General features: G+C 42.5%; 1 protein-coding gene across 1 annotated transcript in view; it reads right to left on the bottom strand.

The window, feature by feature from the left end:
- LOC106570952 (mitogen-activated protein kinase 1) overlaps positions 1 to 19240 on the bottom strand; it is a 54590-nt gene that overhangs the window by 24336 nt on the left and 11014 nt on the right. The window contains exons 2-3 of the mRNA XM_045695452.1: positions 7349 to 7531; positions 3096 to 3285 (exon numbers count right to left, since the gene is read on the bottom strand). Of these exons, the coding sequence (XP_045551408.1) occupies positions 3096 to 3285; positions 7349 to 7531 (373 nt within the window). The remainder of the gene's footprint in view (positions 1 to 3095; positions 3286 to 7348; positions 7532 to 19240) is intronic.

Consider the following 19240-nt stretch of genomic DNA (forward strand, 5'->3'; position numbering starts at 1 on the left):
CCTCATGTTTCAGCATGATAAAGCACAGCCCATGGATGTAGTCTATCACAGTGCCATCCGTTTTGTCACCAAAGCCCCATATACTACCCACCACTGCGATCTGTATGCTCTCGTTGGCTGGCCCTCGCTACATATTCGTCACCAAACCCACTGGCTCCAGGTCATCTATAAGTCTTTGCTAGGTAAAGCCCCGCCTTATCTCAGCTCACTGGTCACCATAGTAACACCCACCCGTAGCACGCGCTCCAACAGGTATATTTCTCTGGTCACCCCCAAAGCCAATTCCTCATTTGGCCGCCTTTCCTTCCAGTTCTCTGCTGCCAATGACTGGAACGAACTGCAGAAATCACTGAAGCTGGAGACTCATATCTCCCTCACTAACTTTAAGCACCAGCTGTCAGAGCAGCTCACAGATCACTGCACCTGTACATAGCCCATCTGTAAACAGCCCATCTATCTACCTACCTCATCCCCATACTGTATTTATTCATTTATCTTGCTCCTTTGCACCCCAGTATTTCTACTTGCACATTCATCTTCTGCACATCTACCATTCCAGTGTTTAATTGCTATATTGTAATTATTTTGCCTCTATGGCCTATTTTTTGCCTTTACCTCCCTTATCTCACCTCATTTGCTCACATTGTATATAGACTTATTTTTCTACTGTATGTTTGTTTATTCCATGTGTAACTCTGTGTTGTTGTTTGTGTCAAACTGCTTTGCTTTATCTTGGCCAAGTCGCAGTTGTAAATGAGAACTTGTTCTCAACTGGCCTACCTGGTTAAATAAAGGTGAATTAAAATAAATAAAAATTAAAAAAGGGGTTCAGTGTGCTGCATGGCTATATTGGGATAGAATGGTGGGTTTTGCACAGACAGGGCTCATCTACGGCGGGACGGCCACTACTCTCTAGATATGGATGAGTCTCTCTCTGCCATACGGACTCATTGTAATGCTAAACCCACTACCAGCTATAACAGATACACCGAGAGCAACTGGAGGCAAAACAGCTGAGCACACAACTCCTTGAGATATACTGCAGCAGGTAAACTACATCCAGCCTGTTTGAAAAACTGAGAGGGGATATGATCAGTGCATGACAATGTTCTGTTTCGCACAGAGGCTCAGTGGTTTGAGGGGGAGAGAGTTGGAAAGAGTTTTTTAATTGAGGAACTGTAAAAATATATATTTTTTTAAATAAAGACTTGATATTCTGTGTGATGAATGTAAAATGTCCTCTTGACTATGTAACTGAATGTAAGCATGCAGAGGAAATATAAAAACATTCTACAGATTGAGAGGAAATAACTCTTACTGGAGAACGTCTTGTCAAAAGCAAACCATGTCCCCTCTTCCCTTGGCTTTAGCAGTATCTAACAGACAACAGCATCGGTGAGTGTCCCACCTCCAACGCTTGGAAGAGCACCATGCTCCTCTTCCCTTGGCTTTACCAGTATCTAACAGACAACAGCGTCGGTGAGTGTCCCACCTCCAACGCTTGGAAGAGCACCATGCTCCTCTTCCCTTGGCTTTACCAGTATCTAACAGACAACAGCGTCGGTGAGTGTCCCACCTCCAACGCTTGGAAGATCACCATGCTCCCCTTCTCTTGGCTGTACCAGTATCTAACAGACAACAGCGTCAGTGAGTGTACAACCTCCAACGCTTGGAAGAGCACCATGCTCCCCTTCCCGTGACTGTAGTTAGCGCTAGTAGAATTAGCACTGCGTTCCAACAATTCTTGCTGAAGTGAATTTAAAAAAAAAGTCAAGCGATGAAATACATAAAGCCATGTTTAACACTAAGACACGATCAATGAAAGTAACTAATCAGAAAGATGAAGTAGATGTAATGTATAATAACAGTTCTGGATTTGATCAAATGAAGTTGGATCTTAGCCATTTGTTTTTAGTTGGACTTAACTTTTAGTGTTTCACAAACACTAATATATGAAGTATATTATACGTAAAAATACATCATGTTGGAAATACTCAAAAGCTGATGCAAATAGTTGCCTATTTTTTTGTTTTTTAAAGTGGAACTACCACAATATTTGTTTTACAGTGTGGTCCCCTTCACCTGATCATATCTGTGTGAAGCTGGATTCCGCGTTCTCGTCGGCATTAAAACCAAATATGGATCCAGGTTGGACGAGAAGAGCACTGTTGACCACGCCCCCTGATTTTGAGAAGCACTGACGCAACATGCACATCCATCTCATTGGTGGAGAGAAAATTATCAGAAATACTGTCAGAATATTTAACAATTGACTGTCAAATAAAAACAAATAAAAACGGTGGCTGTTGATTACATCATTTTTTTTTTACATGTTTGGTGTCACAAGAATTCAGATATTTTCTAAATGGGGTCACGGGCCAAACTAGAATGGGAACCCCTGAGTTATGGTCAGGGGTTAAAGGTTATGCACCTTAAGGTCACAGGTGGTATTGAGCAGCAGATTGGAGGCAATGACTGTGTATATATATAAATGGACAAAGCCATCGATCACGTGAGCATTAATTCCTATGTTGAAATTCAATAACGCATTGAAGCCATATTAAGTTGATTAAGATGGCGTCTCATGGAGACATAACACGCAGCAGTTTGAGCTACTCCAGGAAGTTACGCGCAGGCTTGCTCAGTGCTGCCCCCTCTCCGAGTATCTACTACAGCTGAAGGCCAACCAAGGTACTGCAGGCTGCCATAAGCAACTCAAATGATCCTTATAACTAGTTCTGTGCGCAATTTTAAAATAATCTGTCCCATGATATACATCTGGTGTATTAAAAAGCCATTATTGGTACCACGATTGACTTCTAAAAATGTATTTTTTATTTATATTTTTTTACATGAAAATTGACCAAAGACTGCCATTTTCCCCATCAACTATAACAGGGTATACCGTATTCTGCAAACAATGTCTGCAGTACTGTGATCGGCCTTGAAGTTCCGCGGCTTCAATTAGAGGGGACAGTCTCTGCGAAGGACGTTAGGGGTTAGGGGCCTGTAACTGTAGATCACAGGTGGTATTGAGCAGCAGGTTGGAGGGTTTGAGGCCGCGGTGCAGGACGTTAAGGGTTAGGTTTCTGTACCTTTAGATCACAGGTGGTATTCAGCAGCAGGTTGGAGGGTTTAAGGTCGCGGTGCAGGACGTTGGCAGAATGGATGTACTTCAGGCCTCTCAGGATCTGGTACAGGAAGTAACAGATGTGATCGTTGCTCAGGCGCTGGGTCTTCAGGAGCTTATACAGGTCCGTCTCCATCAGGTCCTGCACGATGTAGCTGGATAACAGAGGGTTAAGGAACAAACTAGACTGGAGTTGTTCAACCCATGTCATAGTGTTAGATTTTAAGGCTCAGCTTGTACAGGTCTGTCTCTATCAGGTCCTGCACGATGTAGCTAGGAGACGAGGGGTTAAGGAATCTGCTAGATAGGGACAACAACTTAACCCCAACACAACCCATGTCATGGTGTTAGATCTAAGGCTCAGCTTATACAGGTCCGTCTCCATAAGGTCCTGAGTAGCTGGGTTACACACTGTTAAAGAACAGTGTATCTTAGTAAACTGATCTATAAAATCTTGCGTAATTTGGTCAGCTGTGTGAATTAAATGTTGATCTATACGTGTTAGAAATTGGGAGTTCCAGAAGTCTCCACCCTCGCAAAAGAAAACTCTCAGTCAAAAGAGACAAAAGACTCACAGCTGTACTCGCTGCCAAAGGTAATTCTAACATGTATTGACTCAGGGGTATGAATACTTATGTAAATTCGATATTTCAAGTTCAATAAAAATTTGTTCGATTTCTAAAAACATGGTTTGTAGATGGGTGAGAAAATACATATTTAATCTAATCTATTTTGAATTTAGGCTGCAACAACATTTTGAGAAAGTCACATGGTGACCTACCACAGCGTGGTGTGACATGGCGACATACTTGTGCGAAGTGCAAATCAATCCCAGAACAACAGCAAAGAACCTTGTGAAGATGCTGGAGGAAACAGGTGCAACAGTATCTATATCCACAGTAAAACGAGTCCTATATCGACATAACCTGAAAGGCCGCTCAGCAAGGAAGAAGCCACTGCTCCAAACTGCCATGGAAAAGCCAGACTACGATTTGCAACTGCACATGGGGACAAAGATCGTATTTTTTGGAGAAATGTCCTCTGGTCTGATGAAACAAAAATGGAACTGTTTGGCCATAATGACCATCATTATGTTTGGAGGAAAAAGGGGGAGGCTTGCAAGCCGAAGAACACCATCCCAACCATGAAGCACGGGGGTGGCAGCATCATGTTGTGGGGGTGCTTTGCTGCAGGAGGGACTGGTGCACTTCACAAAATAGATGGCATCATGAGGTAGGAAAATTATGTGGATATATTGAAACAACATCTCAAGACATGTCAGGAAGTTAGAGCTTGGTCGCAAATGGGTCTTCCAAATGGACAATGACCCCAAGCGTACTTCCAAAGTTGTGGCAAAATGGCTTAAGGACTAAAAGTCAAGGTATTGGAGTGGCCATCACAAAGCCCTGACCTCATTCCTATAGAAAATTTGTGGGCAGAACTGAAAAGGCGTGTGCAAGGAGGCCTACAAACCTGACTCAGTTACACCAGCTCTGCCAGGAGGAATGGGCCAAAATTCACCCAACTTATTGTGGGAACCTTGTGGAAGGCTACCTGAAACGTTTGACCCAAGTTAAACAATTTAAAGGCAATGCTACCAAATACTAATTGAGTGTATGTAAACTTCTGACCCACTTGGAATGTGATGAAAGAAATAAAAGCTGAAATAGATCATTCTCTCTACTATTATTCTGACATTTCACATTCTTAAAATAAAGTGGTGATCCTAACTGACCTAAGAGAGGGAATTTTAACTGGGATTAAATGTCAGGAATTGTGAAAAACTGAGTTTAAAGGTATTTGGCTAAGGTGTATGTAAACTTCGGACTTCAACTGTATAGATAAAAAAAAAAAAAAACGTTTTAAACCCTTGAATGAGTTGGTGTTCTTTCTTGAATTATACAATTTTCTACATTGTAGAATAATACAGCTATGAAAGAACACATATGGAATCATGTAGTAAAAAAAAGTGTTAAAATCAAAATAGAAGTTTACATTTGAGATTCTTCAAAGTAGCCACCCTTTGCCTTAATGACAGCTTTGCACACTTGGCATTCTCTCAACCAGCTTCATGAGGTTGTCACCTGGAATGCATTTCATTTATCAGGTATGCTTTCTTAAAAGTTAATTTGTGGAATTTATTTTCTTCTTAATGCATTTGAGCCAGTCAGTTGTGTTGTGAGAAGGTAGGGGTGGTATACAGAAGATAGCCCTATTTGGTAAAAGACCAGGTGCATATTATGGCAAGAACAGCTCAAATAAGCAAAAGGAAACAACAGTCCATCATTTCTTTAAGACATGAAGGTCAGTCAATCTGGAAAATATCAAGAACTTTGAAAGTTTCTTTAAGGTCAGTCGCAAAAACCATCAAGCGCTATGATGAAACTGGCTCTCATGAGGACCACCACAGGAATGGAAGACCCAGGGTTCTCTGCTGCAGAGGATAAGTTTATTAAAGTTACCAGCCTCAGAAATTGCAGCCCAAATAAATACTTCAGAGTTCAAGTAACAGACATCTCACCATCAAATGTTCAGAGGAAACTGCGTGAGTCAGGCCTTCATGGTCGAATTGCTGCAAAGAAACCCCTACCAAAGGACACCAATAATAAGAAGAGACTTGCTTGGGCCAAGAAACACAAGCAATGGAAATTAGACCAGTGGAATTTTTTTATCAGATCTGAAGTCCAAATTGTAGATTTTTGGTTCCAACCGCTGTGTCTTTGTGAGACGCGGTGTGGGTGAACAGATGATCTCCGCATGTGTGGTTCCCACCGTGAAGCATGGAGGAGGTGGTGTGATGGTGCTTTGCTGGTGACACTGTCTGTGATATATTTAGAATTCAAGGCACACTTAACCAGCATGGCTACCACAGCATTCTGCAGCGATACGCCATCCCATCTGGTTTGCACTTAGTGGGACTATCATTTGTTTTTCAACAGGACAATGACCCAACACACCTACAGGCTGTGTAAGGGCTATTTGACCAAGGAGAGTGATGGAGTGCTGCATCAGATGACCTGGCCTCCACAATCACCTGACCTCAACCCAATTGAAATGGTTTGGGATGAGTCGGACCGCAGAGTGAAGGAAAAGCAGCCAGCAAGTGCTCAGCATATGTGGGAACTCCTTCAAGAATGTTGGAAAAGCATTCCTCATGAACCTGGTTGAGAGAATGCCAAGTGTGCAAAGCTGTCATCAAGGCAAAGGGTGGCTATTTGAATAAAATATATTTTGATTTGTTTTACACTTTTTTAGTTACTAATTGATTCCATATGTGTTATTTCATAGTTTTGATGTCTTCACGATTATTCTACAATCTAGAAAATAGTAAAAAAATAAAATCCCTTGAATAAGTAGGTGTTCTAAAACTTTTGACCGGTAGTGAACTTCAGTATGTTATAGTGTTGTGTTAGACTGATTGCACAAAATATTAGCACGCCCCTTTTGTCCCCAGAACAGCCTCAATTCGTCGGGGACATGGACTCTACAAGGTGTCGAAAGCGTTTCACAGGGATGCTGGCCCATGTTGACTCCAATGCTTCCCACAGTTGTGTCAAGTTGGCTGGATGTCCTTTTGGTGGTGGGCCATTCTTGATACACATGGGAAACTGTTGAGCGTGAAAAGCCCAGCAGCGTTGCAGTTCTTGACACAAACCAGTGCGCCTGGCACCTACTACCATACCCCGTTCAAAGACACTTCAATCTTTTGTCTTTCCCATTCACCCTCTGAATGGCACACATACACAATCCATGTCTCAATTGTCTCAAGGTTTAAAAATCCTTCTTTAACCTGTCTCCTCCCCTTCATCTACAATGATTGAAGTGGATTTAACATGAGACATCAATAAGGGATCATAGCTTTCACCTGGATTCACCTGGTCAGTCTGTCATGGAAAGAGCAGGTGTTCCTAATGTTTTGTACACTCAGTGCATTTGGAATATTTTAAACCAAACTGACCACTGTCCCTCTAACCTTCTCTGATTGCCCGGCAAAGTCCAGCCATCAACGCTAGGACAACGTTCCTGTGGTGAAACGGACTAAGGTCTGACAACATTACTAACAACGTCTGGAAATCATTATGACACTGTCCTGATGAATGTGAGGTACAGCATTACTGTGAGGTGTGAGTGAGAAGAGTATTGTGTGTGTATGTCTCTCTCTCTGTGTGTGTGTGTGTGTGTGTGTGTGTGGCGATGACATCATCATGTAAAGGAAACACGTCCTTCATCTGGTCGATGGAGGGCGTAAGGATGATGTCGTTGATGCTGATGACGTTCTCATGTTTGAAACGCAGTAGGATCTTAATTTCTCTCAGAGTCCTCTGACAGTACGTCTGGTGCTCAAACGGACTGATCTTCTTTATCGCCACGCGGACCTTGTTGTCACGGCAATATGCAGAGCTGGGGAGGGGATAGAGAGAGCAGGTTAGAGTCTGAGTGAGAGAGAATCAGCTGAATGTAATTGAAAAATCCATATAATCTAACCACTTCAGGGGAAAATTGGAACACACTAAACACAAAGACTTATCTATCCAAAACAGAGGTTCTGGATAAACCACTTCTCCAATCTTTTTGTCTCTATAACAAAGAACAAATAGCAAAAACACACATCAAATACAAATCTTAGAATCAACTATTAAAGACTAGCAGAACCCTGGGCCTCTGAGTGACTCAGCGGTCTAAGGCACTGCAGCGGCTGCCTAGCTCGTTGGATGCCTAGCTCGTTGACTGCAGCGGCTGCCTAGCTCGTTGACTGCAGCGGCTGCCTAGCTCGTTGGCTGCCTAGCTCGTTGGCTGCCTAGCTCGTTGGCTGCAGTGGCTAACCTAGCTCGTTGACTGCAGTGGCTAACCTAGCTCGTTGACTGCAGTGGCTAACCTAGCTCGTTGACTGCAGTGGCTAACCTAGCTCGTTGACTGCAGTGGCTAACCTAGCTCGTTGACTGCAGTGGCTAACCTAGTGGCTAACCTAGCTCGTTGACTGCAGTGGCTAACCTAGCTAGTTGACTGCATTGGCTAACCTAGCTAGTTGACTGCAGTGGCTAACCTAGCTAGTTGACTGCTGTGGCTAACCTAGCTAGTTGACTGACAAAAAGGACTCGTTTTGAAAGTTGATCACATTCTTTGAGGCGTTAAGTCCGTGATTTTGATCAGTCAAAGCAACTGGGAAACGTCCACGGCAGCCATTGTTGTCACCTCAGGAAGTACCTCCACCAATCAGCCTACACCACCACACACACACACACACACACACACACACACACACACACACACTTGTTGTTACTATGACAACTAGTGTAGCCTTGACAGCAAGTGACAGCTGAGTGGACACATTCAACTTGCTGTGTGAACAGTCAGTAGTCCAAAACTGATTTAATCATTAAGTGTGGAGCGAGAAAGCTGCCAAAAAGGTTGAACGTACGTATCGTTAGGATCGTAAGAAAATCCATAAGTAAAATGTGTAAAAAAAGACATGCGTGAAACATGAAAACATTAAATTAGATCTGTAAACTTACAGTAAAACTATTAAAAGACAACGATCTTTTGTTATGCGTACACAAACTTTTGTCAGTAATGTGGCATCTGTAAAGGACATGAACAGAAGTTAGCTAGTCAAATCAAACCACTCTAGCCCAGAAGTTAAAGAGTTACTTTGCAGCTTCCGGTTTCATTTCTGGTTTTAGAACTGCATTCAATAACAACATTAAACCAGTAGATGGCGTAGTAAAGGCTCTGGACTTCAGCAAATGACTTGTGTGAGAATGATAAGGACACATTACAGCCTTGCCTACAATAACCACCTGAGCTACAAAATAGACAGTAAATATGATTTAGGCCTATTCTATGTAAATATGCCATGCTGTTACCATATAATTGCATAATTTATTTTTATAGCCACGTGGGGCTACTGTGGTGATCATGTCACCAAATGAATCCCACTTGTTCCAGTATTTGGGAGCATGGACTGTAGGCCTTATAGTCATCATTTTGACTGTTGTATTAGTGAATTCCACTCTGTATGGAGGCTTGTTAAAGCCATTTGCGTTGCACAACCCCACCAAGCAGAGGCTATATCCATATCAATAAATGAGACAAAACGAAATATTGATTGAAGTCTTGGCTATAACCTGTCCTGAGTTAAATAGCTAAGGGGTCCCAAATGGTCAAGACCATCTACAGCCTATTTTTACTGCCAGATCTGTTTTCCCCATCCGCCACTGCATGTGCTTCATCAACTGTTTTGTTTATGTGACGACCCTCCCACTCTGTCTGCCGTATTCTCTCTCTTTGTTCTTGTTTCCTTGTTGGGATGACGGTGGGTGGAGTTGGGAGGGTCGTCAGCTACATGGGAAACACCTGGGTCCGGGTGTGTCCCAGGATAAAGGCACCTCTTCCACAGTCATTGGAAAGACTCTTTCCACGCAGACACCTTGTTTTTGGTTGTTTGGTGGCTTTTTGGTTGGTTGCTTTGGAACCTTTCAACACTCTGCATTATTACATTCAGGTATGCAAAACACTCACTTACACACACCATTGTTAATTACTTAGTTACTTTATTTAATAAATATATATTTTGATACTCCTTGTCTCCACGTTGTCTCCCTTTTGTTGCGAACTCTGAGCCGGTTCGTAACAGTTTAACATTTAGTTAGAGGCTATATATAGAGGCCATATATAGAGGCCTGTGAGATAGGGTCTCTTCTTAAGGAGAGCCCTGTAATAAAAACAGTTACAGCACACGAGTTCTAAAATGATTCCACAAGACACCAGTACCCAAACTTAGAGCCTAAATTGTGAACGCCTACAAGTTGAAGGCCTATTTTGTATTTGGAAAGCCTAAAATTAAAACAATTAAAATGATAGGCTAAAGAACACACACGTATGGATTTCAATAAACAAATGGATAAGCGTATTCTATTCTCTGCTTTAATTCCTATTGCAACGCAGACAAATGACTGAATGAAACTACATTGTTGGTTAAGGGCTCGTAAGTAAGCATTTCACTGTGAGGTCTACTACACCTGTTGTATTCAGCATTTCACTGTAAGGTCTACTACACCTGTTGTATTCAGCATTTCACTGTGAGGTCTACTTCACCTGTTGTATTCAGCATTTCACTGTAAGGTCTACTACACCTGTTGTATTCAGCATTTCACTGTGAGGTCTACTTCACCTGTTGTATTCAGCATTTCACTGTGAGGTCTACTACACCTGTTGTATTCAGCATTTCACTGTGAGGTCTACTACACCTGTTGTATTCAGCATTTCACTGTGAGGTCTACTACACCTGTTGTATTCAGCATTTCACTGTGAGGTCTACTTCACCTGTTGTATTCAGCATTTCACTGTAAGGTCTACTACACCTGTTGTATTCAGCATTTCACTGTAAGGTCTACCTACACCTGTTATATTCAGCATTTCACTGTAAGGTCTACCTACACCTGTTGTATTCAGCATTTCACTGTGAGGTCTACCTACACCTGTTGTATTCAGCATTTCAGTGAGGTCTACTACACCTGTAGTATTCAGCATTTCACTGTGAGGTCTACTACACCTGTAGTATTCAGCATTTCACTGTGAGGTCTACTACACCTGTAGTATTCAGCATTTCACTGTAAGGTCTACTACACCTGTTGTATTCAGCATTTCACTGTGAGGTCTACACCTGTTGTATTCGGCGCATGTGACTAATAAAATTTGGTAACATACTGAACTGAATGAAGGATGAATTAAGATGTTGGAATGATGAGTTGCACGCATCATGCATGCTCTGCACTTCACTTCACTTGGCTAGAAGGCATATAGTCCTACATTAGGGTATAATGACTGTCTGGCTGCAGGCCTCCAGAAGGACATCTGAGGCTGAGGGGGGCTGGTTACGATTCCCGGTAGACACGACTGGTTACGATTCCCGGTAGACACGACTGGTTACGATTCATGATTCCTGGTATATACTGCTGGTTATGATTGCAGACAGAGCCCAGAGACAGAGCCCAGATAATGGGATGGTGTAATATTGGATGAGTCATATTTTGATAAGTTGCATGCATGGGGATGTCCCCGTCAGCCAGAGAGATATGTCCCCGTCAGCCAGAGAGATATGTCCCCGTCAGCCAGAGAGATATGTCCATGCTGTAGAGAGACACCTAGTGGACTGAAACTTCCCTGTTGTAGACATAATACAGCTAGTGCTATCTAGACTTACGCTGGTAAACAAATCCATTCCATTAGCTACCTAAACAGGAAGTAAACTCAACTGAGGAGTCATAGAGACTTAACTTGAAAACGTGCAGGATCCTTTCAGGTATCCCCAACTTCCGGGTGTTATGATTGTTCAGGTAGAACTCCTCACGGGCCGTTTGGTGTACGTTTTTTTGATGGTGAGATGAAACTGCCAAAACTCTGAAAGGTACATCAGAATTGCAACACAAGATTTGTTCGAGCCTAAAATAGTCTGTCATCGTAACATGGTGTTTGTATGTTCTGAGATTAAGTTTCACGCATGGCTTTTCTTACGATCCAGACAATTTCCATATGGCTTTTCTAACGATCCAAACAATTTACATATGGCTTTTCTTACAATCCTAACAATTTACATATGGCTTTTCTTACAATCCTAACAATTTACATATGGCTTTTCTTACGATGCTAACGATAAGTACGTTCAACCTTTTTTCAGGGATCTCACTCCATAATTAAGGCCTGCAGTGTGAACAAGGCTGAAGAGCTTTCCACACCTGGACTATACAATATTTGCCCATTATTCTTTTCAAAATTCTTCAAGCTCTGTCATATTGATTGTTGATCATTGCTAGATAACCATTTTTCCAACTCTTGCCACAGATTTTCCAAGTACATTTAAGTCAAAACTAACTGGGCCACTCAGGAACATTCACTGTGAGTAACTTCCAGTGTAGATTTGGTGCTGGTGTTTTAGGTTATTGTCCTGCTGAAAGGTGAATTCACTGCTCGACTGAGGGACCTTACAGATAATTGTATGTTGCGGGCTAGAGAGGAGGTCGGCATTTAAAAACAATGTTAAACACTGTTACTGCACACAGAGTGAGTCCATGCACCTTGTGACTTGATAAGCACATTTCATTACATATTTCTCTTTTGTTGTTGTCGCTAACTGTTAATTTGTGTGATTGCCAAAGCAAGAGAAAATAAATAAAAATAAAAAAACACAAGTATGTTTCCCTTGACAATAAAGCCTTTTGAATTGAGAGAGTGGCAGAGTTTCCATGGAAACACAGTACAAGGCCTTAGATATTGCAGCCAGTGTGGAAGGTTATGCAACATGCTGTTACCAAGGCGATGTAGTGGAGGAGGAGGAGGAAGGGAGGAGGCAGACCAGTAGATGTCGAGTTGCAGTATCCTCCATACACAGTTAAAACCATCTGTTACAAAATCACCATTTTTATTTCTCACATTTGCTTGAACACAACAGGTGTAGACTTTACAGTGAAATGCTTACTTTCGAAAGCTTTCCAACAATGCAGAGTTAAAAAGTGAGAAACATTTGCAAAAAAAGGAAATAGTAACAATAAAATAACAATAAGACAATATACACAAGTGGTACCAAGTCAATGTGCAGGGGTACCAGGTAGTTGGGGTAATAATGAGACTATATACAAGGAGCACTGGTACCAAGTCAATGTGCAGGGGTACGAGGTAGTTGAGGTAATAATGAGACTATACAAGGAGCACTGGTACCAAGTAGGGCTGTGGTGGTCATGAAATTTCGTCAGCCGGTGATTGTCAAGCAAATAACGGTCTCACGGTAATTGACTGTTAATTAACAAATCACATTCAGCATCTTCAGGCTTCCACACCCAGCCGACAAGCCACTGATGCAGACCTTTGGAACATCTACATTTTAAAATGTCTATTAAATCCATGTAATATATCCTACACCATCACAAATCCATGTAATATAGCCTACACCTTCACAATAAATCCATGTAATATAGTCTACACCTTCACAATAAATCCATGTAATATAGCCTACACCTTCACAATAAATCCATGTAATATAGCCTACACCTTCACAATAAATCCATGTAATATAGTCTACACCTTCACAATGAATCCATTATTTATTTTAGACAGGTCTAAAGTAACATGATATGAAGAAAATGTAGTCTATTTCAGAAGAACAGAACAGCATACTCTGAATTGTCCTGATGTGGCTGTGGGCGACACTAGTTCATTTAGCAGGTCCTGATGTGGCTGTGGGGCTACACTAGTTCATTTAGCAGGTCCTGATCTGGCTGTGCCAAATGGCTGTGGGGCTACACTAGTTCATTTAGCAGGTCCTGATGTGGCTGTGCCATATGGCTGTGGCTGACACTAGTTCATTTAGCAGGTCCTGATGTGGCTGTGCCATATGGCTGTGGGCGACACTAGTTCATTTAGCAGGTCCTGATGTGGCTGTGCCATATGGCTGTGGGCTACACTAGTTCATTTAGCAGGTCCTGATGTGGCTGTGGGGCTACACTAGTTCATTTAGCAGGTCCTGATGTGGCTGTGGGGCTACACTAGTTCATTTAGCAGGTCCTGATGTGGCTGTGGGGCTACACTAGTTCATTTAGCAGGTCCTGATGTGGCTGTGGGGCTACACTAGTTCATTTAGCAGGTCCTGATGTGGCTGTGGGGCTACACTAGTTCATTTAGCAGGTCCTGATGTGGCTGTGGGCTACACAAGTTCATTTAGCAGGTCCTGATGTGGCTGTGGGGCTACACTAGTTCATTTAGCAGGTCCTGATGTGGCTGTGGGGCTACACTAGTTCATTTAGCAGGTCCTGATGTGGCTGTGGGGCTACACTAGTTCATTTAGCAGGTCCTGATGTGGCTGTGGGCTACACTAGTTCATTTAGCAGGTCCTGATGTGGTTGTGGGGCTACACTAGTTCATTTAGCAGGTCCTGATGTGGCTGTGGGCTACACTAGTTCATTTAGCAGGTCCTGATGTGGCTGTGGGCTACACTAGTTCATTTAGCAGGTCCTGATGTGGCTGTGGGGCTACACTAGTTCATTTAGCAGGTCCTGATGTGGCTGTGCCATGTGGCTGTGGGCCACACTAGTTCATTTAGCAGGTCCTGATGTGGCTGTGGGCTACACTAGTTCATTTAGCAGGTCCTGATGTGGCTGTGGGGCTACACTAGTTCATTTAGCAGGTCCTGATGTGGCTGTGGGCCACACTAGTTCATTTAGCAGGTCCTGATGTGGCTGTGGGCTACACTAGTTCATTTAGCAGGTCCTGATGTGGCTGTGGGGCTACACTAGTTCATTTAGCAGGTCCTGATGTGGCTGTGGGCTACACTAGTTCATTTAGCAGGTCCTGATGTGGCTGTGGGGCTACACTAGTTCATTTAGCAGGTCCTGATGTGGCTGTGGGCCACACTAGTTCATTTAGCAGGTCCTGATGTGGCTGTGGGCCACACTAGTTCATTTAGCAGGTCCTGATGTGGCTGTGGGGCTACACTAGTTCATTTAGCAGGTCCTGATGTGGCTGTGGGCCACACTAGTTCATTTAGCAGGTCCTGATGTGGCTGTGGGCTACACTAGTTCATTTAGCAGGTCCTGATGTGGCTGTGGGCTACACTAGTTCATTTAGCAGGTCCTGATGTGGCTGTGGGCTACACTAGTTCATTTAGCAGACTAGATTTGCTCAGTATTCCGTGGCATTATTTTATAGTATGAAGAATACAATTGAACAAAGCTGAATAAAATAGAGGATATTTTCTCCAAACGATTTGAGGGAGGGCGCCCTTGTGACTATTCTGTGTTGGGCAGTTAAAGAAATAGGTCCTCCTATATGCTTCATTTACAGTTATTAATGTAACTGCAGTTGTTCTACAAACGTTGGGATAAATGTTTTGATGTTTAATACATTGTAAGGCTGCATGATGAGACTAATGATGATTTTGAAAAATATGGCTTGACGCTGCTTTTTGTTTTTTTGTGCAGGCTGTAGACACTACAGTCTCTCACTCACAATGTGAAAAACACTTGATAATGACTCGAATTTCACAGCGGCATCCCCTTTGTGTGGCCGTAATGCACCCTAAAAAAAAAAAATCCATGCCTTTTGCGGCCCCGAGTGCTGCGTTGCGCCTTTATCACTGTGTGCAATCCGAAGGGTCACTCTCACGGTTCTCAGTCACGTGATCTGGTCTTTCTCACAGGCTATAAGTTAAGACAAATCGGGGACGCAAATGTGCGCATCCTTATCCAATTCCGAGGAGCATATTGAAGATATTTGAAGAACTGTCCACATTTACTTTTTCGTCAGCCAAAAGTGCGATTTTGCATGTAATGCTTTTATTATAATTATTTTGTTATAAAAAAGTGCATTTTTAGAGCGAAAATTATCTTTCCCAAACTTGTAACTCACGTGCAGCTTATATATACACCAGTTAGGCTCTACACCTGTTGTAAAGAGGATTAACGTTATTTGGCCACTTTAGTTGTGATACATCCTTATCAAAACATATAGGCCTATGGGCTAGGCTACATGTGTGCGATTACGAATCGAACAAGTCGGGAAAAAAAAAAGGCATCGTTTCTCATGCTGGGCATCATTCACAAGTGATAGTTGTCACCCATCAGACTCTTCCTGATTTAAATCTCGTCTCTTCATATACTAAATAATGTACTTGTGAAATTTGTTTTTGACTAAGAATGGACCATTATCATGCACCTGTATTGAAACAGGGGCAGAAGGGGAAAATACGTGTCATCTATGCACTTAAATATGGTGAACGGAAAACGCTTTTCCTGTGGTTTATTTTCATGCAAATATAAGAAATATGCTTAATATTAGGAAAGCTGAGAAATAAATAAATAAATACAGTAGCCTATAGAGAGCTGATCCACTTTTAAATAGAGGCCATCACTCAAGTTTCTCGGCATACACATCACGGACAAACTCAGATGGTCCACCCACACAGACAGCGTGGTGAAGCAGGAGCAACAGCTCCTCTTCAACATCAGGAGGCTGAAGAAATTTGGCTTGTCACCTAAAACCCACAAACTTTTACAGATGCACAATCGAGAGCATCCTGTCGGGCTGTATCACCGCCTGGTACAGCAACTGCTCCGCCCATAAACGGAAGGCTCTCCAGAGGGTAGTGAGGTCTGCAAAACGCATCACCGGGGGCAAACTACCTGCCCTCCAGGACACCTACACCACCCGATGTCATAGGAAGGTCAAAAAGATCATCAAGGACATCAACCACTCGAGCCACTGCCTGTTCACCCCGCTATCATCCAGAAGGCGAGGTCAGTACAGGTGCATCAAAGCTGGAACCGAGAGACTGAAAAACAGCTTCTATCTCAAGGCCATCAGACTGTTAAACAGTCATCACTAAATACAGAGAGGCTGCTGCCTACATGCAGACTTGATATCATTGACCACCTTAATAAATGGATCACTTCTTAAAAATTAAGAACATTAATCCTCTTTAGAAGTGATGTAGAGCCTAACTTTAATGTTTACTTATCTTACATTACTCATCTCATATGTATATACTGTATTTTATATAATCTATTGCGCTCTGTCATTGCTCATCCATATATTTATGTACAGTTACATCTGAAGTTTTCATACACCTCAGTTTCACAATTCCTGACATTTAATCCTAGTAAAAAATTCCCTGTTTTAGGTCAGTTAGGATCACCACTTTATTTTAAGAATGTGAAATGTCAGAATAATAGTAGAGAGAAGGATATATTTCAGCTTTTATTTCTTTCATCACATTCCCAGCAGGTGAGAAGTTTACATACACTCAATTAGTATTTGGTAGCACAGCCTTTAAATTGTTTAACTTGGGTCAAATTTTCAGGTAGCCTTCCACAAGCTTCCCACAATAAATTGGGTGAATTTTGGCCCATTCCTCCTGACAGAGCTGGTGTAACTGAGTCAGGTTTGTAGGCCTCCTTGCTCGCACACGCTTTTTCAGTTCTGCCCACAAATTTCCTATAGGATTGAGGTCAGGGCTTTGTGATGGCCACTCCAATACCTTGACTTTGTTGTCCTTAAGCCATTTTGCCACAACTTTGGAAGTATCCTTGGGGTCATTGTCCATTTGGAAGACCCATTTGCGACCAAGCTTTAACTTCCTGACTGATGTCTTGAAATGTTGCTTCAATATATCCACATAATTTTGCTGCCTCATGATGCCATCTATTTTGTGAAGTGCACCAGTTCCTCCTGCAGCAAAGCACCCCCACAATATGATGCTGCCACCCCAGTGCTTCACGGTTGGGATGGTGTTCTTCGGCTTGCAAGCATCCCCCTTTTTCCTCCAAACATAACGGTGATCATTATGGCCAAACAGTTCCATTTTTGTTTCATCAGACCAGAGGACATTTCTCCAAAAGTTATGATCTTTGTTCCCATGTGCAGTTGCAAACCATAGTCTGGCTTTTTTATGGCGGTTTTGGAGCAGTGGCTTCTTCCTTGCTGAGCTGCTTTTCAGGTTATGTCGATATAGGACTCGTTTTACTGTGAATACAGATACTTTTGTACCCGTTTACTCCAGTATCTTCACAAGGTCCTTTGCTGTTGTTCTGGGATTGATTTGCACTTTTTACACCAAAGTACATTAATCTCTAGGAGACAGAACACGTCTTCTTCCGGAAAGGTATGCTGGCTGCGCGGTCCCATGGTGTTTATACTTGCGTATTATTGTTTGTACAGATGAACGTGGTACCTTCAGGCGTTTGGAAATTGCTCCCAAGGATGAACCAGACTTGTGGAGGTCTACAATTGTTTTTCCTGAGGTCTTGGCTGATTTCTTTTGATTTTTTCATGATGTCAAGCAAAGAGGCACCGAGTTTGAAGGTATGCCTTGAAATACATCCACAGGTACACCTCCAATTGACTCAAATGATGTCAATTAGCCTATCAGAGGCTTTTAAAGCCATGACATAATTTTATGGAATTTTCCAAGCTGTTTAAAGGCACAGTCCACTTAGTGTATGTAAACTTCTGACCCACTGGAATTGTGATACAGTGAATTATAAGTGAAATAATCTGTCTGTAAACAATTGTTGGAAAAATGACTTAGGACATCTACTTTGTGCATGACACAGACTTGCCAAATCTATAGTTTTTTAACGTGACATTTGTGGAATGGTTGAAAAATGTGTTTTAATGACTCCAACCTAAGTGTATGTAAACTTCCGACTTCAACTGTATACAGTTGTGGCCAAAAGTTGATCATGAAAATGTATATTTGTGTCACAAAGTCTGCTGCCTCAGTTTGTATGATGGCAATTTGCAAATACTCCAGAATGTTATGAAGAGTGATCAGATGAATTGAAATTCATTGCAAAGTCCCTCTTTGCCATGCAAATGAACTGAATCCCCCAAAAACATTTCCACTGCATTTCAGCCCTGCCACAAAAGGACCAGCTGACATGTCGGTGATTCTCTCATTAACACAGGTGTGACTGTTGACGAGGACAAGGCTGGAGATCACTCCGTCATGCTGATTGAGTTCGAATAACAGACTGGAAGCTTCAAAAGGAGGGTGGTGCTTGGAATCATTGTTCTTTCTCTATCAATCATGGTTACCTGCAAGGAAACACGTGCCGTCATCATTGCTTTGCACAAAAAGGGCTTCACAGGCAAGGATATTGCTGACAGTAAGATTGCACCTAAATCAACCATTTATCGGATCATCATGAACTTCAAGGAGAGCGGTTCAATTGTTGTGAAGAAGGCTTCAGGGCACCCAAGCAAGTCCAGCAAGCGCCAGGACTGTCTCCTAAAGTTGATTCAGCTGCGGGATCGGGGCACCACCAGTACAGAGCTTGCTCAGGAATGGCAGCAGGCAGGTGTGAGTGCATCTGCACGCACAGTGAGGCGAAGACTTTTGGAGGATGGCCTGGTGTCCTGAAGGGCAGCAAAGAAGCCACTTATCTCCAGGAAAAACATCAGGGACAGACTGATATTCTGCAAAAGGTACAGGGTTTGGACTGCTGAGGACTGGGGTAAAGTAATTTTCTCTGATGAATCCCCTTTCCGATTGTTTGGGGCATCCAGAAAAAAGCTTGTCCGGAGAAGACAAGGTGAGCGCTACCATCAGTCCTGTGTCATGCC

Source organism: Salmo salar, chromosome ssa15 (assembly GCF_905237065.1).
Source record: "Salmo salar chromosome ssa15, Ssal_v3.1, whole genome shotgun sequence".
NCBI classification, from domain to species: domain Eukaryota; kingdom Metazoa; phylum Chordata; class Actinopteri; order Salmoniformes; family Salmonidae; genus Salmo; species Salmo salar.